The sequence below is a fragment of the Strix aluco genome, chromosome 8 (assembly GCF_031877795.1).
Source record: "Strix aluco isolate bStrAlu1 chromosome 8, bStrAlu1.hap1, whole genome shotgun sequence".
NCBI lineage: Eukaryota > Metazoa > Chordata > Aves > Strigiformes > Strigidae > Strix > Strix aluco.
Window position 1 is genome coordinate 12,312,064 of NC_133938.1, and position 22,347 is coordinate 12,334,410.

General features: G+C 42.9%; 1 protein-coding gene across 10 annotated transcripts in view; it reads right to left on the reverse strand.

Annotated features, from left to right (window-relative positions):
• The window catches only part of ST3GAL3 (ST3 beta-galactoside alpha-2,3-sialyltransferase 3), a 202,714-nt gene that overhangs the window by 24,935 nt on the left and 155,432 nt on the right, over positions 1-22,347 (reverse strand). For all 10 annotated transcript variants that reach the window (XR_012624126.1, XM_074832220.1, XM_074832228.1 and 7 more), the window contains one exon: positions 3,270-3,416. Coding sequence is in view for 9 of the 10 variants with exons in the window: in XM_074832220.1 (XP_074688321.1) it covers positions 3,270-3,416 (147 nt within the window). In the remaining variant the exon portion in view is untranslated. The remainder of the gene's footprint in view (positions 1-3,269; positions 3,417-22,347) is intronic.

The following is a 22,347-nucleotide window of genomic DNA, read 5'->3' on the forward strand; positions in this document are numbered from 1 at the left end:
CACAGTCTGCACTGGAGTCCTGAAGTCTCTTGATAATTTGTGTAATCTGGAATGTTCTCCTGGCCACCTCACACCATGCTTGGGGCTCCCAGAAGAGCCAGAAAGCTGCTGCTCCAATGGCTCTGAACACTACTGAGTGGATAGGACTGTTCACTACACAGCAAAAAGTACCGTGGCAATAACCATCTCCAGTGTTATACATGCAACAGGCAATGATGCCTCTGAACTGATGTTCATGCTTGTCCCCCAGTAAGCTGTCTGCAGTGTAAGGTAGGTTACTGCATGCCTGAATTACCAGCTGCAATACCAGTGATGTCTGGTTTCAAGCTCAAAAGACCCTATATACACAGAACTTCTACCTAAACATAAATCACATACATATACGTTTGGCTAGCGAGACAGCCAAGCCTGCACCCACACCTTAAGAGGATTCTTTAATCAAAGAGAGGATCTTTACTACCTTGTTTCTTTCATGCTAAACCATCTTCAGGTATTAACATTTAATTTTGCCCAGACATTACTAGAATCCTAAACTGAAGTTTTTCTTTCTCATCAGTTTATCCCAAGAAAAGAGAAGTCCACACATAGTAGGAAACAGCTCTCCCCCTTCTTATGACTTCAGTAAATGGATTAAAGAAACTCCTGAAAAGCTTTACTGGTCCCAGAGAGAAGTCATTGTTCATTATGGGTGACCAGTTTTGCTCCTTGCTCAGACTTTTGGCTACTAAAGCCACAAGTGCAATCAAAATACACATGAGTTGCACCTCCCTACTCTCCTCCAGAACCATCTGGCCCAAATTATATTATCAAAGCAGAGGATGTTACTACATTCACCCTTTATTGAATCCTGGGAAAAACACTTTGAGATCAGCCCCAAACTATTTTACTAGCTCTCCTCAACCTTGCTGAAAAAGCCCTCAAATTACGAAGTTAATTGGCAGCACATTGTTACCATATGTGGTGTGCAAGAGAAGCACTGAAGTTTATTTAGGCAACAGAACCAAAGGAGAGTGGAATATTACTGCTCTCTATGAGGATTTCTTGTTGGCCTTGATTATGAAGGCATCCCCAGCCTTGATCCTGCTGTGTGTAGCCTGCCCAACATACCACAGCACACTGCAACATGGGGGCATCCATCTGTCCCCATCCTGGTTCTCCAGGAGAAACTCAGGACACATACTGTTTGCTGTGCTTTTGCTTATGAGACCTCAGCGTTTTCCTATTCCATGTTCATATACTTCTTTCTTGAGTAAAGTTTTCCAGGCTGTCTCACATCTCTAAAGCATGACCCTGAACCCAACCAGCTATGCTCTGTGGCTTCTGGGTCACACTGTCTCTTGTAGAGCAATGCTCCTTGCTCTAGCTGTCTCACTCCTCTTGCTGGATCTCTCTCAAATCTTTAATGAGTCAGATTCTTGGTCTACAGGCTCCAATTTCCACTCTTCCCATTTAAACTCTCAGTGAAAAAAGGTCTGTAGCAAATTTGTATCAGCAGGATCCTACTCAGACTCTTCTTCCCTCTTTACACTGCAGCAGTAGCTTCAGTCAGAGCCTTTGCACTGATGCAGCAGCATTCACTAAAGCGTGAAGTCCCAGCAGCTCCATGACAGCAGACCATAGTTGACATCTGCAGTAAAATTTGTATACACAGGCTAAAAATATTCTCTCTCTGTTTTTAAACTGTGATATAATCACTATATTAGAGTGTCCTTGCACAGACAACACAGGGTATACTAATGTCCCAGCCCCACAGATGCACCTGCAGAGCTCCTGCTGCCCCAGCTGAAGGAATGAACTACAATTTACACAATCTAGCAGGGGTCATAGGCAAAGACTGCTTGCCTTAAAGCTCCATAAACTATTTTTAAATGCTCAAATGGACTTTCATGAAGTGAAACATCAGGTTTCAATTAAGATGCCTTCATTTTCCAATCTGATGTGTGTTAAACAACCTATCAAAACCTCATAAACTTCAGTTCACAGCATTTTCATTTCCGGATTCTCTCTTCTCCTCTCAGTTTAAGTAATATCTTGTGTATTAAAATAACGTGTTTAAAAATAAATACAAATCTGGAGAAAATAAAGGCAAAACTCTGATTATTTCTGTCCTTTACTGGGGCAGCAGGCCTGATTTTCCAAAAGACAAATGAAGACCACATTGTTCTAAGGGTAAGTTCTGGGGAATGCAGAGAAGTGAATTAAGTTACTTTCTAGCTGATGGGAATATTTGGGATAAGATACCTTCAGTGCACAGAGCACAAATCCAGTGCTTCCAGAATCCAATGACAGTGTCTGTATGTACATATGCAGCAATGTATTTCAGAAAGAGTCATTCTATGTGGCTGAATCTATCTGCACATCTCGCATACTGCATTTTAAAAAGCGAATTTCTTATCTCCAGGCACCCACCCATCTGACCTGCACAAAAGAAATGTCTCTAATATTTCTGAAGACTTCACGATACAATTAGAGCATGGAAAATGAGGCACTATTCTGTCTAGTCTGAATCCGTGCTGTGACATGGCAAATCTCCAGTACTGATAACAATGGAAGGACAATGCCAGGGGCAGAGCAAGCAAACCTTGTCCAGCAAAAGTGCTTCTCTCTGGGTTTGTCAGATGTGCTAATGTGCCCAAAAATGTCACGTGTAGTCTCTATCAACAACTATATCACATGTGTACATGAGTTATTCACCCACCCAAGTAATACTTTCTCTAATGGTTGATATATTAGGTAGAGCAAATATAAATAGGTTCTGAGGACAGCATTGCAGTGTGAAATGATCCAGAAAACCCAAGTCAGCACCTACTCCACACTAACACTCCAAAAAGCTGCACTGGGGGTGAGAGATACGAGAATGACCATGAAGGTACTTGTTAATAACTATGACCTAAAACTATGTTTTGCATTGTTTTCTTTTGTAAGCATTTAGATCTAAAACTTGTCACTGTAAGATCAGAATTTCTTACCAAAAGCCCCATAAAACAAACCTTTACCCTCTTTTACTATAACCCTGGGATTCAACTTTACAGTTGTTTTCAAGGTGCTGCTGAAATGTTGACAATTCCCCCCCCAAATCCTCAGTGTGCTCCAAGGAAGGATCTTGCCTTGGCCTGAAGGAGGCTGAGCGCTGCCACCAGAACAGAGCCGAAGTCCCTTCAATGTCCAGCAGTGGAGGCCCAGAGGAAAAGTAAGAACAGCGTAAGCCTACTCTGCTGCTTGGTCTCTTGTCCTTCCCTGTGGTTTTGCTTGCTTCGTTTTATACCTACCCCTCTGCCCATCAGGCCGTTGTTGAAAGGCAGTCCGATGAAGCTGAAAGCTGCCTCCTGGATGAAGTAGGGATTCAGGATACGTATCTCATGAGGTTCCCTTGGGACACGGGTTGCCACTGACTTCCAAAAGCCATCAGAGGCACTCTGGTAACAACAAAAAAAAAGGAATGATAAAACAACAAACACAATTATATACAAAATAGCTGATTGCTATTATTCTTAAAAAAAAGAAATTAAATGCACTACTGGCAGCAGTTCCCACTTGTCCCTGCTCCTTGCCACAAGGCACTAGTATAAGGCTGTAGTGGTGGGGTGCATCCTGGAGGGGTGACAGCAGCATACGCAGATACACTTGAGCTAGTCTGTATGACAAGTGTGAGGAGGACTGAGAGGCCTGGTCTTCAGCATGAATGACTCCCTCCCTGGTGCCATCTTTTCACTCTTATTGGCACCGCAGCTGGTTTGGTTAACGGCTTAAGCATTCCAGCACATGCTGTGATCACTCCCACCTGCCTCCAAGGGAATGTACCCTTGGATAGCAAATGCTTTCAAGAACATTCAAAGAGCTAAAAATGACTGTACAGCCCTACTTTGTGTGAGCTACATGCTTCCCACTTTATCCTAGATTTATCCTCTTCTGTTAGATTTTATGTGAATTAAGCTGTGAGCTTGTAAAGGTGCCATATTGTCTTGCGAATGGCCATGGATGTTCATGGTACAAGGGGAAAAAAGCCTAAATATGTCCTTTATGTTTGCCAATAGATTTGTTTTTTAATTAAAGTCTTCACCCTGCAAACATGGGAGAACGCTGGCCTTGAATACTGCTGCTCTGATAGACAGCCCTGCCCAGAGAGGGGTTCATGCCTCTCTGCCACATTACTTTATATCATTGCTCCTGCTGGCCCAGATGTTAGCAGGTATAGTATGTACTGCTCTCAAAATAACCGGAGGCTCAGTGTTCACAGGACTTACAGAACAATTACGTTCTGACATTTCACTTCTGTTTGGGTTAAGAATTCAGAGCAAGGCACAGGGAGGATGGCAGGAATTTTAATCTGCTAACCAATAGCTTTAGCAGGGTCATCTGACTGAATACCTCCTTGCAGCATTGAGCCATCTTCCCTGCGATCCCCATGACAAGCAACAGAGACAGACATTACACTCTACATAAAAAGCATGTGCTTTGAAAGTAGTTATTTACACCTGTTTTGGGTTGCTTCTAGCTTAACAGTGACTTTATAGTTGCTTTCAAGGCACTGCCTAAAATGTCGATGATCCCCTGCAAAATCCTCAGGAGCCTCCCCACCCAGTAGTGTTCACCCCTGTAATTACCGACGGTAATTCTGCCATAGCCGAAGCCTGCTGCATTTCACACACTACTTGTACTGCGCATGGCTCTTGTGAACTCCCATGCTAAACACCTTACAGAGGTTCCTTACAGACCAATCCCATGGTTATCTTTAGCTGCTGAATTTCACATTCTGAAAAATGAAACTTTGGTAGATGGCTCTTGCCACAAAAGGCATTAACACAGCAAATTCAATGAGTACACACACCATTATCCAAACCAACAGTCTAAGGCAGTCAAATGCCATTGCTATCCTGTTTTGGTCCCACGTGCCCCCTGAGAGCTGCCCAAGCATAATACACTTTTGCTGACCAGGGCAAAGATCCTGTGAGTTTAAGTTCACATTTTGACAATGGCAAAGTGCTCTCAGGAGCCTAAATGGAAAAAAGTCCTAATTAACACTTATGTTCTTTCATCATAGTTGAATTAGAAAGAATGCCTGGTGTCAAAGCAGTCCAACATCCATTTGACCAAGAGGTTTGAGGGATTTGTAAGTCAGCTGAGTTTTGCATCCTTGCAAAAATTCATTAAAAATTGGATAAATATTAAACATTTGGAATTTCCTAAAGGCACGTGCAAAGCAAAGGCCTTTCAGTTCCAGGGAAGAAGGGAAAAAAAATTAAATAAAAAAAAAAAATCACAAATTCCACTTGCATTAAGCATGCTTGAGGTCTCACAGAAATGAAGATGATAAACAAAAATCTTGAACAGCTACTCATTCAGCGAAACCATCTTATCATGGGTTTAAGCAGGCACACCCTGGAAAAATAGTGTGTGACCTTTAAACTAAAATAAATTTATAAGTTCAGTTATGATTTCACATGCAACTCTAAAGATGGCATTGCCTAAATTTTGCAAACAATTCAAACCAAAGGTCTGCAAGCTATTTAAAGTGGACAAAAGGCTCCTTTTGTTTGGAGTCACACTCCATAGGAGATTCTAGTCGGTCTTACATGGCTTTTACATTACACACAAAACATTAAAGAGAAAAAGAAGAAAGATTACAAGCATTTGAGACTTTTTGCTGTTGCCTGAGCTGTTCAGAAAGAGATAACCACACATATCAGAGTTGCCCATTTTCCCAGTGCTGTGTGAACCACTAGGACCATACCTGGGCTCCTCTCAGCTAGTTCAACACCAGTGCAAAACAAATGTGGAGCCTATGCCTAGCTGGGAACACAAACCTGTCTGCTTTGGTCCCTTCTGCGTGGCTGTTTCTCCTGTCATTCATCCAGACTATTTCCTTAAGCATTCTCCTCAGCTATCACACTGCTCTGAAACTGCTCTGGTTTCTCCCTTTTGACTCATTTCTATTTGCTCTGTGTTCTTCCCTGGAACTTTTCTGGGCAGTTCCCCTGAGATTATTACTGAGGGATTACTGGGGTAATCTTTCATTTTGGTGTGTTTTCCCTCTGTAGTTTCTAAAACGATTGTAGGGGGAAATGTGGAGTCTCAGCAGACAGCTCTCATACTTCCATCTATACAGTAGGCAATGCCCCATATAGGACTAAAGAACTAAAAACTGTTTTCCTGGCTTATAATTACTGAAATTCTCAGCCTTGTGGTTTGGCTCTACAAACCCTGTAGTTTTGAGCTACATCTCAAGCCTTGTGGTTTTGTTCTGCAGCTTGTCACTGGCAAGCTACAAAACGCAGCACCACCACAACTGCAAGCCCCGGGAGGCCGCTCCCCCGACGCAACCCCCTTGGGAGCCGTGGTGTCGGGCGCGCAGCCCCTTCCAAGGCTCCGCGCTACCGCTGATGCTCGGCCGCGGGCCGCTGCTGCGCCTGGTGTGGATGTTCGGGCTGATTGGAGACAGATGTTCAGCGAGGTTTCCAAAGCAATTACTTCCCATCAGGGAACACTGTCCCTTTTTAGGCTGGGAGGAGACAAGCAGCCACCCGAGGAGCAGCAGGCACCGGGAGGGAAGGCGCACTTTTCCGACCAGATTCGGGAGCTCAGACTCGCAGTTTGGGGTTGGGGGCATTCCCTGTTCTCCACTACAGTGACTAAGCCTGCGCTGCTTTAGGGTGGGCCCCTGAAGATGCAATATCTCCCTTCCTGATTATCATAATCATAATAAGTCAGAAACCAAGTCTGAAAACTGCTTAGGCAATGTTCCCACAGTACCTCATCACCTCCTGCCATTGAGGTGGAAACCATAGGGTCCAGTTGGAAATCAGGTTCCCTGTGTTAAGTTCCCACCTTTATTATTTGTTGGCATCACTGTGCACCCAGAAACTCAGTCACAGCATTCGCAGTGCTAAGGGCAGCCAAAGGGACCTTATAATATAAGCATAAAGAAACAAGCAACACAGAGAGGCAGACAGGAAAGCATGACTGAAGAGCAAGTCTCTGAGGGCCACAGTATTTTTAAGCAATCTTGGAGTATTTTCAAAGTTGTATAATTGTAAAGGACATCACTAAGGGTGTTAGAGGAGACTATTAAAAAATTAGAAAGAATTTAGATGGGCCAGACCTTTCAGGCCAGTCTCTTGCACAGGTCTCATCCAGGGAGAGAGGCAGAAATAGCCCCTCTAGAGACACTACTCCAGGAATAAACAGGTACAGACATGACAGACCAGAGATGGCAGGTTATGAGGAAGGGATAAAAAATGTCAAGGCTCACCTAATAGCTACAGGGACAAGACAATCCAGCTATAATTCGTCATTCTGTCCATTTGCAGAATACTGAAGGGTAATAGGGACAGCTGGTTATAAGCTATTTTTGTCTCCATCCAGTTTCCCATCTCCTGTTCTCAAATTTACCAAGGTGAATCACGATATACGCTAAAACAAAACATGGAAACTTGGAGCCTTAGCCAAGAAGTGCACCTCAATAGAAGATACAAACAGTTAGAAGCAAGCTGAGTCTCCCAGAACAGCATTTCTAATATACCAAGCAAAATGAAGGGTAATGCTATTGCATCCTGATGACACAGATGGTGCCTCTTCTGTACCTCTGTGAGACTGCTGGATTAGGAGTACAAAGCAGCATTGCTCTGGAAGACTTCTAAGTATGATGGGAAGGGGACAGGGAGATTGCAAAGGTCAGCTAAGCACCACACAAAGTTGAATAATATCTAGGTATACAATACTCTGCTGCAGAGAAACAAGAAAGATGAAAAGACTGGAGAGAGAACCTGTAGTAAATGGAGATTACTGCTCTTTCAAACTCTGGTAACACCAGAAATGGAGATGAAGAAGGGCATGAGGGAAAGAAAAAGCCAGAGGATGACATACCAGTCATAAGACCTCACTGTGCCTGGGACATAGTTCACTGGGATCTCTGCCCCCACCTAAGCTGGAATGTGGTTTATTCTATACCCGTCATTCATAAGCACTCACTATCACACAAACACAGGGTACAGCAGGACTGCTGCAATCCATCTTGCAGAGGCTTTTGAAAGGTTTCTGCTCAGGCATAACTGGATTAGATGTGAAAGGTGTGTTTCTGCTAGAAAATAACCATCTTATCAGCCAATGTTGCATTTCTCAGCGGTCAAGTAGACACAGAGGCCTAGAAAATGCTCTTCTACAAGAGGTAATATAAATGAAGTTGCATCATTTGCACCAATTATCAAAGCAACAAGGAATTTTTAGCAACAAGAATAGAGGTGCTGAGAGCCTGCAGTCTGGGTTGATGGTCAACTGCCAGACGCACTAGCCCACACTTCAAATATATTTACCCAACCTTCTCAAAGTGATGGAGAACCCCTCACCACCCTCTGTACATGGTTCTGATGGCCAGCACTTATTCTGAATTTCCCTATCTTCAGTTCCTAGAGTCTAGAAAGGCTCTAGAGTCTAGAGCATTTTGTTCCACTCTTATCTGCCCCACTGAAAAGCTCTTATTCTGCCTGAAGCAGGAACACTGCAGATTGTGCTCAAGCCCTTCCCTCACCTCCTCTTTGTCCCACTGCCAAAAGAGATACAGCTCTTGGACTATCCAACAATATGATACTTCTAATCTTTTATAATTTTTATTTCTTTTCTCCAAATACCCTCCCACTGACCAAGTCTAAAATCGAATGGTTGTAATTTCCCAGGCTATTCTCTTATCAGTATTTCTCATGTCCCAACAGCCTCACAGAACCCAAGAGAACTCCTGACAGGTTGTAACCCCCCCCCCCCCCCCCCCCAAATCTAGCTTTTACTAATGTTTCTCAGTGTGAAACCCAAATACATTTTCTATACAGTGTTTTCAGTGGCAAAGAGCAACAAAGCATGATGGAGAAAAAAGCACCTCTTAATACATGGTACTACTAGAGTGCTTTTTTTTTTTAAAAGTAAAAATCTAACTATGTTTCTTCCATTAGTACAGTTGAGCTAATAATACTTCACTGCATTGGCTGGAGATTAATTTCTTTAGGCTTGATAACCAGGTTGAAAACCACAAGAGAAGGGAAACTTAATTCCAAGTAGCGGTTGCAGACTTTAAACTTTGTGCTAGACTTATAAACTGTATGGCACCCCGGCTACACAAAAAACTGGAAACCACCTGCCCTGTCCACAGATGCCAGCTCAGAAAGCAGCAACCTCAATGGTGACAAAAGGCATCTGGGACATGAGGGAGGCACTGGTGCATTACACACCAGGTCAGTTTGCTAAAATATAGCCGTGTGCTCTTTCCAATGGCTGTCAGCAGGAAGTTTCTGCCCTGCTTACCTGCAAGCATATATTATGAACAAGCAGAAAAGCATATAAAATGTGCCTCCTGAATTTCAAACTTCATTTGACCTACATAACTTTCAGTGCTACAGCTAACCTACAGACAGACACGGGCCTCCTGTGTTGCTGGTCTAATTCTGATTCACAGGACTAGGCAGCGTGAGGCCAAGACTGGCTCTAAAGAGTCAGGCGAGCAAATTTATTTTTATGCTATGTTGTAAATGCAAAGGAATTCTTTTTTCTTAATGTATTTCTCTGGTCTTATCTGTGTAACTGAGAGCAACATACAGTTCACAGTTGTAAGATAATAAAACACCATTGAAAAAGAGATTCTCCTGTGAAGAAAATGAAACTTGGAACATGTCAGATGAGTTGCAGAAAAAAACCTGAAGATTATTCTTACGAATACTGTGTTTCACAAGTCAAAACATAAATGATAGCTCACATATGGTGTGTCAGAAGACATGTTTGTACTATGCACAAACAGGGTGATGGATAGACTGTACTACAGACTCTTTTGTTCAAAACGTAAGCTGGATTTTGAGCCAAAATTTGAAGAAATATTCCTGTTTTGAAACAACTTAGGAAAAACGGAAGTTTTCAGTAAAAGGCATGGATTTAGATAATTTATGTTTCTGTTGTGGTTTTTTGTCTGTGAATAATAATAATCCTTCAATGAAAAAATATCTAAAGTAGTACAGTTTCAGAAAAATTCCAAAGAACAAGCCCTATAATATCACCATTATTTATAGGGTATTTTAATCCCATAAGGGACCAGCCCCTTTATTTCACTATTATTTTTATGACATAGTTTATGAAATGTCATACTTTCATAATGTCTATTAAAAGAATACCATGGCTGAAAGGCCAAATCCACGTGTTAGTAAGTGCTGAAGTAGGACAACAGCCCTGCAACTTCAGAGCTTCAGCTCAGGATTTCTGTTGTGAACAGTGACTTTCTGATTTTCCCACAAGATTTTACTTATATTGCCATATATCTAAGCGTTATACAAACAATACTTTCATATTTAGAGCATCTCTGGAATATTTAGCATGTATTACACCATTTTACAGGGGAGTAAACAGACAAAAGTGGATGCCCACAGTTTCCATTGCCTCCTGATGCTCTACTTCAGACACCTGAAGCTGAATTTTCAGAACATTTGTTAAGCTCACAGTAACACTGACTTTGCTGCTGATGATCACCCAGCTCTCCTGCTGAACATCCAGCAATCGGGCATATCCACCTCATGAGACTTACATGTATTTGGGAAATTCTGATCTAACTTGCCCAGCATCGTATCGGTCAGTCAAAGGCTAAATCCCCTCAAGAGGAATCCTCAGGGTCTGTAATCAGGAGACCATTATTTCTCCCCTCCTTTTCTCTCTCCTATCCATAACATGTTCTACAGCTTCTGCAACTACTCATACCAAGGCTGAATGTTTTGCATTACAGAAATTAGCCTAAATCTCAGTCTTCCCTCTCCACTAGGTAGACAGCTGTGTTCTAAAAGAGCCAGGATGCAATTATGTAATTAAGGATAACATCTGCACAGGAGAATGGAATTAATGTTGAAAGTGCAATGTTATTTCTTTGCTTTTCCTAACTTCTGACAGCTTGGTTTTTATAACCATAAAGCTCTTTAAAAAATCTTAAAGGGTAACTTGACATGTTTTTTTAAAAAAAATCAACTCAAGAAAAAAATCCACCAAAAAAAATCAACTCGAGAAAAACTCAATCAAATAGAACAATTAAACCCAGGGCACAGTCCTCTAAATGCAACTACAAGCTCCAGTAAGCTACTGTATTCTAGATCAGCTGCTAGAGGAGAAAAAAAAATGAATCCTCTTATAGTGCTCCTGAACTGTTTACACCTAACAAACCTGCAAGTGTTTGAGGAGTTCCCTGCTGGTTGCAGACCCTTCCTTTCTCTGCTGTTCCCAGTACCCATCACCCTTCGACCTCCAATAATCCTGCTCGTGCCATGCACCAGACCAGGCTACTGCTCCTTCACGTTGCCCAGGTGGCTGGCAGGACATTCTTGAGCGTCCAGGAAAGATTCCCTGCTCCCAGATCTGTTGTCCATGCCCCAATCTCTTTGTGAAGAAGCAATTGAAGGGAAAATCCTATTTGGTTCTTACATCTCTGGAGATGCTGCATCCAGATTAACCGTATGGGGAGGGTGCCTGACCAGCGCAGGCAGGGCAGGGAGCCCTGGTAGGACAGACTCTGCCCAGCGCACACAGCCCTGTGCTGCCAGCGTCTAACAGCCCCCATGGAACACCAGAGCCAGCCATGGGATTTCACAGAAGAGCAGGAGCTGCAGCAGGCTGCCATGGTAACACAGCCTAACCGATTCCCAGCCACTGCCCTGAAGAATTAGAAAAATCTCAGCAAAATAGGGTGGGAGCCTATTTTTTAATTTTTATTTTTTTAAACAGGGATAGAACCGTGCATTTTCAGTAGCCTCATCCTGAGAGACAGCTAAGTTATTTTAGCTGAACTTTCCAGCTGTGCCAAACACATGGCGTGGAAAACATCAGCTCAAAGATGACAGTGTAATGGAATGATAGAGCATTTTCCCTGTTGCTTATAACAGGAAACATAAGGTAGTCCCAACTATAAGCACAGCTACCTGCTCCACTTACAACAGTATGCCTGCACAAAATAAAATTTAAAAAAATTCAAAAAATTTTAAAAAGCTGTCTTTGCAGGCTTTGGTGACAAAACATGAGGGCATCCCAGGGCGTCTGAGGACACCCATCAGCAAAGTCTTTTTTAGGGAGCTGAACTGGTTCATGAGTTTGAATACAAACAACAACCCATTAAACAACACATATTTAGGCTAAACTCTTGGCACATTACAACAAAAAAAGCTAAAGGATCACCACAAGAAGAATTATGGCCTAGAATCCCTCATTGCTTTCTGAAGTTATCTTCGAGTGAGTCTCTAGGGAAATTTTTACATTGTTTTTACAGCAAGAGTACACAGAAAATCTGTCTTCTCCTATTTTGGCATCTTTGCTGAAATGAGAAGCCAAATAATTTGTATGTTCACCGAGTGTTCATATAGAATATATACAAATTATTCAGGATCCTTTAGGAGGAGAAAGCAGAAGGGTCAAAATAACAAGATGCTGGGAAGATGCCAGGAAGCTGTTACCCTATTTTATTTTCTAGATTTGCATTAGTAATAGATGCTTTACAAAAGAAGAGTTTTTAAGTAACATTATTTAATATCCTTAAAAGATGAGAATTTAAATAAACTGTAATCCAAACAGAACATTTACACTTAAGTTTTTTTTCCAAATAGTCAAAGTACTGATTGCCTAGGCCAGGCTCAGTATTTTCCATACTGTGGTCAAAGTCATTTCATGGAAAATGGCCAGACACAACTGATGGACCAGTTGAGAAAAACTTCCAAGTAGACCTACCAAAAGCCTTGTGCACCCCACAGCTTGGCCATTTTCCTTCAATTTTATGCCTCTGATTAAAAAAATAAATAAAAAATAAGAATCTTTTACAAGCTTGGACTTAACTAAGAAGAGAAGAAACACCCATAAATTTGCAACTGTAAGAATACAAATACTACAAAAAAATGCGAGGTCTTCCCAGAATCTCTCTTGCTTACTACCTTCACATGGCTTGGTTTATTTTCACTTCTGTTGTCAGGACAAGTGTTCACATTAAATAACTGAGAGTGTTGAGGTAGGAGAGAAGCTGAATCTAGAGAGGGAGGAGGTCAGGGATTCGCACCCCACACACATAGGAGCATTCTCCTCTCTTGCAGAAAGAAGCTGCCGCTCTTCTTGGGAAGAATGAAGCACCACACACAGCTGGAACACAGGGGGAGAGATAAATTTAGGAAGATAAAAGCACACGGGGAGTTTAGTTACCTCAATGTTTATTATAGCAAACTGGAGATATAGGTCAACCCCCTGTCCTGGAGCCCTCAGCGTTTCGAGGCAGAGAAAACGTTACAAATTGCTCAGACAGCACTAACTATGCAAGTAATCCACGGAGCCCGCCAAGGAACACATGTGTTTCAGGCATAAATCGTCCAATCTATTCCTTTCTGAATTAACATCTGTCATCATGACACCACTCAAAATGACTGAAGACTGGATCATATTAACAACCACACATCTTGGATAAATATTTACTGTTCAGACTTTTTTTTTTTCAGTTTAAAGAAAAAAAATTCAGATAGAAAAATTCCTGGAGCTGTGAAAGGGGATTCTCTTTTCAGCCACTGATAGAAAGCATGTGATTTTATTTACAAAATCAAATCAGTGTTTTCCCCTCCTCTGTGAGTCTTCACACTGCACATGGGTGAACTCACAGCATCCTGTGGTGTTGCAATGCTTTCCGAAGGGCTCTTCTGGGGGGTTTTTGTTATGCTGGAGGTTGCTCACCTCAGAGACTCCACAAAGCCTTCTCCCCTGGGATGCAGAAACAGATCTGGCTAGTGGTGCCCCAGGAAATGAAAAGTTTGCTGTGACCCTTGCAGACAGCTAGATGAAGCAAATAACTTTCACAAAAATCTGTCAAGGGTATTGCTGTCTTGCTATCCTGTTGCTCACGATCAACAAACGGGTCATAGAGAGTGAGGACAGGCGTTCCCAGAGTCACAGAACAGGATGGCGAGATGGCAACACAAGAGTTGCAGCCCTGTCCTGGGTTCTCCCAGGAAACAGAATTTTCCCAGATACTGGATTAAATTGGTATTTCAGAAAAAGGTGTCAGCAGTCAGTGCTCACCTCTGCAAGTCTGTCATTCGAGTAATATAAGCACAGATTTCTAGAAAATTACATCTGTCCAGGCTGATTTTATCTAGCTTCAGCTCCTAGCAACCACATTCTGCTATTTCTTCTCAGCACTGCTTGAAAGGCCAAGAGAGGTCCTGCCAACATCCTCCTGGACATCCTACATAGCAGGAAGCAGTGCTCCCTCCATCAGCAACTTCTCCTTCCAGTCTTTTACTCTCACACTGCTTGAACAGAACTTTACCAAGATAGCCAGGCTTGATTTTAAGACTTCAAGAGAAAATTCATCAAGCCTGTAGGGCAGATGCAGCAAAAATAATTATATTGATATAAATGTGCTGCCTTTTTTGGTCACTTGCCTAGCTTCAGATATACTTCTTCCTACTAAATTAAAAAGTCTTCTGAGAAAAAATGTTCCCTATAGGTGGATAGAGAGAGGCTACAAGTAAATCTCCCCAAAATCTTATGCATAAGCTAAATAAATTGAACTCAAATCTCTTAGACTAAGGGAGGCTTTGCATACTTCCAATGACTCTTGTAGCTCTTTACTGAAGAGTTAACACAGAACATCTTTATTCTATGAACACTTGCATGAATAGCTGATACCCTCTGGGCGACGTCTCAGTTTCACCATTGAAGATGTTCTCTGACTCTTCCCGTGTGCTGGATTCACAAAGCACTGCTCCAGTATGGAGGAACATCTGCTGCACACATGGGCAATGCAATATCCTCAGCAGGCATCGGCTGCACTGCTGGTGAAGCCATGTATGTCTGGATGGAAGAGACACCCACGTGTCTGCATGGGAGGCCAGGTGGAGATGATGCCGTGCGAGCTCAGCACTTAAGTGTTCATTTGGTCTGCCAGGTGCCCAATCATGTACGTATGGGCCAGTGAATATGAATGTCTTGGCCAGCGTGCAACCGCCAGGCAGCAGTGAGGGATAAAAGGGAGGACAGAGCATACTGTGTATTTATGAGGTGGGGGAAATCTGAGAGTATTGTGGTGCAAGAGGGAGGCATGAGGGAGCAGGATATAAATCCACAGGCAATCAGCCAATTTCATTAGCTCTGCTGTTTATGGAATTGTGTGTTTCATTAAGATCAACATCAGATTTGGATGAATTACTTTACATTGCCTCAGATATTCCAAGCCTACTTTTGATCAATGCAGCTAACCAGTATAACCTGAGTTTACATGGACTATCACCATGAAATGCACCTACCAGGATTTGCACAATATTTATGTCTGAATATTGCCAGAGCCTGCCAAAGAGGGCAAGTGCAAAATGAACACCGTCCTGATGCTTTTTCAAGACAGCTGCACTAGCTCTTCAGTTGGCCTTCGCTCATGTTGGCTTTTCAAAAGAAGATGTGGAAAAACTGCAACTCTTTATATTATCCACCTTTTTTGACTTTGGTTGAGTCACAGATGAAGAAAGAAGGAGCGATCAAATATCTAGGAAAGGACAGCAACCGTCAATTGGATGGCAGCAAATATCAGAACAGATTAGAAGACAACAATTTTAGGAAGAAATTGTCACAGGATAAAGCAGGTTAGTGAAGTAATCCCAGAAATTATGTCCTACTATGGCAACGATTCAGTCTCTTCAGGGGGTAAATTCTGCTTGGGTCTCTTCATTTAAGAATGACGTGAAGGAAAAGGAACTAAAGAAGAATAAAAATCTGACTGGAGTTCTCTGATTTTCATGTCACAGCTAGGATTACTGAGCCAGTAATGAAGATGATGCTGTCCTGGCAGATATGGGATAAAGGTTCTCTAAGGACTACTGAAGTCTAGCATGAGTAAATGCTTCTCATCTTTTAATAGGAAGTATAGTGCAAGAAAGACTGGAGTTAGGTAAGATCAAGCAAAACAAGGGCCAAAAAATAGGACAAAAACCATGCATGGTGTGGGAATGACTGGAAGGGCAGACACATCAACCATTTTTATTTGAATTTTAAGGATAAACTGTCTAAAACTGGGGTAATCAAGGATGTTATTCCTAAAAATATGGATACTTCACAAACTTTTGATACCTGGAATTTTTTCATCCAGAAAATAGTGTACTTATGGCTATATTTTATCTTCTTCATCTGCCCCAGAAGCTTAGGTGAACGTGGCTACAGACTTGTGGATATTGATGACTATCCAATCCAGGTGGACAAGTTTTATTGTCCAGCGTGCATCCATCTGATAATATTAAAAGTTATAAAGGCACACTGCAACAGCATCAGAGCAGCTCCTGTCACCAATTGATGCTTGACAGTGTACTTACAGACACACTAAGTATGTCTGGGTGGGAACAGCTCTCAGCTATGTGGTGACCTGCCTAATCTTATTACACTGTTGCACGCAGGTATGTATGAATGGCAAGCTCCAGCCTGCACCTTCCATACCAAAAACCTTCCTTTGGGAATCTGGCCAGGAAGTCTCCCCTAAGGCCCACGTTGCAAACTGGGTCATTTGTCTACGGAGGTTCCTGTATGGTCCTCATCACAGTGTTAGCTGAAAGCTTGTTAAAGCTATACATTACAGAACTAAGGTCTTCTCCCTCCTCTGGTCAGCAGGGACAAGACTTTGTACAGCATACTTATATATTTTCCAGTCTCTCTTTAACCATGACTAGAAAAAAACTGACTCACCTTCTCTCCTAGGGCACCAGTGTTCATACTTCTGATGTCTTCTGGAAATGGCTCTGGTCTCCTAGGCCAGTCACAGAGCAGGATTTATTTTTTCATATGCAAGTCTTCCTTGGTTCCCTTGGGCCATTCCCACCAATGCACTGCACTGAGGGAGCAGGTCCTGACCATGGGAGCACAACCCCTCAGGCAGTATGGACTAACCTTCTGCACAGCCAGAGAGAGATATCAAAACCTAAAATCATCCAAGAATCATCCCAGAAAGGCAAACTAAATCCCAGCTACTCTCTGTCAAAGGAATATGGAATATTCTCCACAGAACACATCACACAGACTCTCCCAGCTCTTCTTCTCAGTCAGAGACTTGGTAGGAGCCAGAAGGGTCTGCCTCATCTTTTCACTTTACTACAAGGAATTTTCTCTGCTTCAGGATTTAGTAATGGTTCAGTTGAACCATCCTGATGAGTTGATATTTTCTGCTATCAGTTCCTCCTAAAATCTCCCCACGCTCTGTGAGTGAAAATGGCCTTTTGTACCATGTGCTAGAACCACAGGACAATCACCCCTGAAAAGGCTTTCTTGCCTCGTCCCCAGTGCAAGCCTCATCATGTCCTTTATGCATGTTGGCTGCCTTACTCACCAGTCATGCCTTCCTATATTATACTTCTGAAGGGATTAGTTACAAATGGCTATTTAGGTGAAAACTCAAATTTTTGAAAGAAATGGTAGAACCCTTAATCTGACTTCCCAATTCAGAAGCTTCTTCTCATTTATGATGGAGCAGCAAGGCTAGCTTCTGTCCCCTTTCACCCGGGTCCAAGGAGAGCAGGAAGACACAAGGCAATGCCTACTCAGGCATATCTCTAAGCAGATGGGCTACAGCTCTGTCTCAGCACAGGATCAGGCATCACAAATCTGTAACCAAGCTTTGCAGTCATAACGCAATAAGACAACTAGTGGTGGATTTACAGCTCCACCAAAACCAGATGAAGAGTCTTTCTCACAGTCCCTTAAAAACTGAAAAGACTAACTGTATACAAAATATTTTAAAGCAACAAGCTCCTGGTAGGAGGAAAGGGAAAGAAAATATTTGCAGGCCAGAGGCAGACTCTGGAGTGAAACTGCCAGTGGCAGTGGCCACTCCATTTGTCACCAAAGGCAAGTGACAGCATTAAAAAAAGCAGGTTCCCCCTTCCCTAGTCCAGATCCAGAGAAACTGCCTGCTCAAGTTCCAAACAAGCTGGAAATAGACACATGTGGATGAAGCTTTACTTGGGGTTGGACAGCAAGAACAGATTCCCAGCCTCACTATTTCCCTCAAGCCGACAGGAGGAGCATGGTGGCTCCTCAGTTTTTTTTCAGGGATGCAAAACAGCCCACAGGCAATGTTGTTTCAGACTCTGAGGAATTCACAGTGTACTACAAGGCTGTGATGTTCACAGTCTGCCCTAGCAAACACACAGCATGACAAGGCCATTAGCTAATGGAAGAAGAGAAGCTCTAAACAAAAGCTCAGCAGACAGCGAGGGCTCTGGCAGCAGTCTGGCCTTGGCTCTAGCACAGTAACACAGGCTGATCAAGGCAGGAAGGTATCATAACATACATTTTAGCAGGACTAGAAGTAACCTGTTGACTTAAAGCAGAAATGTAGCTCCCAAGTAAAAGGTTAAAAAAAATTGTCCACTGCTGTTACATCCAAAAGATCTCCACAAGCAGCAGTCACATGCTGTGACAAAGGAGGAGGGGTTATGGCATGCCCATGGCTGGAGTCTCAACATCTGCTGGAGGACAACTGCTTTTCAGATGGCATCGCTGCTGTGTGCAAGTTGACAGAGGCATGTCCCTGCAAGGGACAGACAACCGAACTTGGCCTCGCTTGCAGGCAGGTGCTCACTCGCTCCTATGATTTTTGCTATGAAAAGAGCTTCAAGGTGCCGCAGGCACTTACTGCACAAGTGACTCCTCCTGGCAAAGGCTGCAGAGATTCCTGCTGGAAGCATCCACAGGCTCATTACTACATGAGAAGGAAGCTTGTGAGCTGCCAATTTCTAGTGAAACCTTTGCCCTCACTTGGCTGCTTTACCACCATGTGCCAGATGTTCAGGGAAGTGAGCCCTAGCAAGCAAGAGAGCTCCTTCTGATTCACTAATGACAGGCAAAAAACCCACCCTGGAATCAGCCTCAGCACTGGGCTGTGATGACTGGTTTGCATAACTAGTGCTTGTAAATTCCTCTCTTTGTTTCGGGAAGCATCTACTCTCCACACAATAGAGAAACCTTCAGCTTTTGACCATTATTTTAATAGAGCAGTACATGGCCAAACCTCCCTCCCCCTACAATTCCTTTGGTACTTCGGGTGTTCAGGAAGAGGTTCTGTCACTAAGAGACCTGGGGTGATGTAGGACAGTACAACAATGGGAAGCAGGCAAGGTGGGTCACAGTATGTATGGGTAATGTCTCTTGGCAAAAAGAACAGTCCAGGAGAGAGTGTAACTGTTCTGAGTGACAGTCCATGAGTAATCCACCTCTGGGGATGCACTAATAACAGCCGATTAATCAGAGGGGGGGTGCCTGGGAGCGTCAGCAGGCTCTTGCAGCAACAACTGCAAGTCAGCACTGCCAGACCAGCCACCACAGATGCACGAACAACTCACATCTGTGACCCTTCTGCAATAATCATGGGTTCATGCGACTGAAGGCTGTGGGACTCCAACCCACTTCCTTTCCACTTGTACAATGACAGGTCAGCATAGTGCAATACTCCCCTCTGCTAACCATGTTAACCTTTCTTCATCCCACACTCCCTTTCCCTCATTTACTTGCAACACGTGCAATTATTTTCTCCTTCAGTTTATAGTAATGCTTGTTAAATGACTGAAATCAGATTATCAGGGTTTTAGTGGCTCAGGTTTGCCCACCCTTCCCCTCCTTAAAGACAGATCTATACTCTCCAGTCATACAGTACTGCCCTAACTTGCTACAAGACTTGTAATTTTGAGTGCCAGCTCACCCAGAGCTCTATGATGGAGACTGCCTTTGTTTTCCTGCTGATGTTGAATAACATCACAGCCAAACCTATTCTTTTTCTAGATTAATCTTTTCTCTCAAGTTTTTATTTGCTTCCAGGTATTTCTGGTTTAATGAAATAAAAAGCAGCCAAGCTTTTACTTTTTCTTTGGTCCATATTCTACTGTTCCTCTTTCTGGATATAGTGCTGCCCAGGGCACTGAGGCATCACACAGATCTCCGGAAGGCTGTTGCACCTGACATATCAAATCCTCTGCCTCACCGTTCTGCTGCTGCTTCTGCATCACACTGATTCTTCTTCCTTGTAACATCTCCTGAAAATCCTCCTCTCTACAAAGCACTTAGCCCTTCCTCAGTATGCAAGTGCTGCCAAAAGACTAACATAACGCAGAGCAAATCCCTCTCAGCTGCAGGGAGAATAAGCTTATCTGACCACTGACTCCAGCAATAAACAGCCATTTGCCTTTCATTTAGTCTTTCTCAGATAAACTCCCTTTGATTTCACTTATTTGAGAGATGATTAAGTAAGGTTCCTAGTACCTAGCCCACAACCTCTCATCAAGCAGGTGCAAGCAGCTCCATGTCTGGTGTCTGAAGGAATTCAGAAAGTCTCATACCCCACCTATGACACTACCATGGACATATGCAGTTGCCATCAATGTTCAAAGCAAAGGAATCAGAGGGCAGAGTTTGGCCCATTTTTTTGAGGAATGTGTCCACTTCCACAGCAGTCATGTTCTTTAGCAGGATGCTTCCATTTCCCTTATCTCTATCCTGAGGTCAGACTCCTGACTAACTACTGGTTTGCAGTGGGGATGAGGTATGACAGAGGGACAGGCCTAATGTCAGATAAGGAATAACCAACAGTGGCATAAAGAGCTCATAAGTCAAGCAAGTGCCTCAAGATGAATCCAGGAAAAGAAAAAAACCTCCTTTTTCTCTGGAAAATCAGCTGAGAGAGAAACAGAAACTCTCCACAGAGAGTACTGGGCAGGCATTTGTCATTTTGAACCTACCACATGCTGATAAAAATACTAACACTCACTACCAGAACAAACAGACGCCTACGACTTATTCCCATAGCACTGTTAGTTCTCCATCGGGTCATTTCTTCTAGCTAAGAGACAGCACTTTTTGCATCGGTTTCCACTAGAAAAAGCAGCTGTGCTAGCCATCTGCTTGCAGCTAAAGCCAGTGACAGCAAGAGCTCAGCCTCAAATAGAGAGAGATCAGACTAGAGAGGACAAGACAGATGTTTTCCAGTCACCTGGACTGTGTCCTAAAGTATTCAATGAACTGGCTCAGCAGCCTCAAAAACCAGAAGTGATTCCCTTTTGGAATTTGTCTAGAACAGGTAGGGTGTCAAAGGATTGAAAAATGGGCAAAGTAATGCCTAGCTTTAAGAAGGCAAAAAAAGGGAAAAGAGTTGATTTATGATTTCAATTCTCAGAATACCAGGATTCATTATTGGTAAGCACTGAAAAAAATAACAAAAACCGAGTAGCAATGCAGGTGGATTTGTCAAGAGCAAGTCATTATTGAAAAAAAAAATAATTCTTTATACAGGAAGAAAATTATCATAGGGGATAAGCAAGACATGAACTACAATTCAGTAAGGCTTCTGACATACCTCTTTCACAAACATGCCAAAAAATGTTATTAATGATACAAGTTCAGAAGTGGCCAAAAACTATCCAGGAGGAGTTCTCAGTGGGCTCACTGTAGAAATGGAAGGATGTTATTACTTTGGGGTCTGCCTAGGAACCCATTTTGTTTGGTGTTTTCATTATCAACCTGGATGATGGAGTAAAAAGTATGTTTACTAAATTGCAGAGGACATGAATCTGGAAAGAATGGCAGGTATGCTGGAAAGCTCTGCCAAAAAAACCTGGCAAACTGGAGAAGCTCTCTGGAAGAAAGAATCGGTAGGGACAAGTGCACGATGCTGCTCGCTGTCAGGAAGAGCCAACGGCACAAACACAAAAGTGCAGAGCTGGGGAAGTAGTTGCTCTTCAGCTCTTCCTGAGACCTGGAGTCTCAAAGAACTGGACCCTCACCTTCAGTCCCATGCCACTGTGGAAAAGGCAGTCAAAACAGCAGATGTAAAAAGAACGAGAACCACGAGGCTAGTGAAGCAGCTGTTTGCTCCTCTCTATTTGCTGTACTCCGTACATTTTTGGGCACTGCTCTTTAAGAAGAAGATGAATCAACTGCAGGCATTCAAAAGAGCAACAGGAATTAAGAGATCTGGAAAACATCACCTACAAGAACTGAAAAAAACAAAGTGTTTATTCCAAAGAAATGAAGGATAAGGAGCCAACCACAAGAGCATTGAAGTAACACGCAATGCAAGAAGCTCAAGTTCTTTCTGCTCTCTGCCAAGCTGGGCACTGAAGCACTCAGTTAAGATTACTGCAATTGCTCTCCCCAGTCTTTTAGCAAGTTTTAACAAACTATTTGCTGCATCCTTCCAAGAGCAGGGGATACCACATTAGTGATGACCGCATGACTACAAGCATCAGGTGGAAATTCAATTTGTTTTGAAGTAGACCAATCCATCCTTTGAACTTCACGCTAAACACTAAGAGTCCCTACAACTGCGTTCAGGTTGCAGGGCACTGA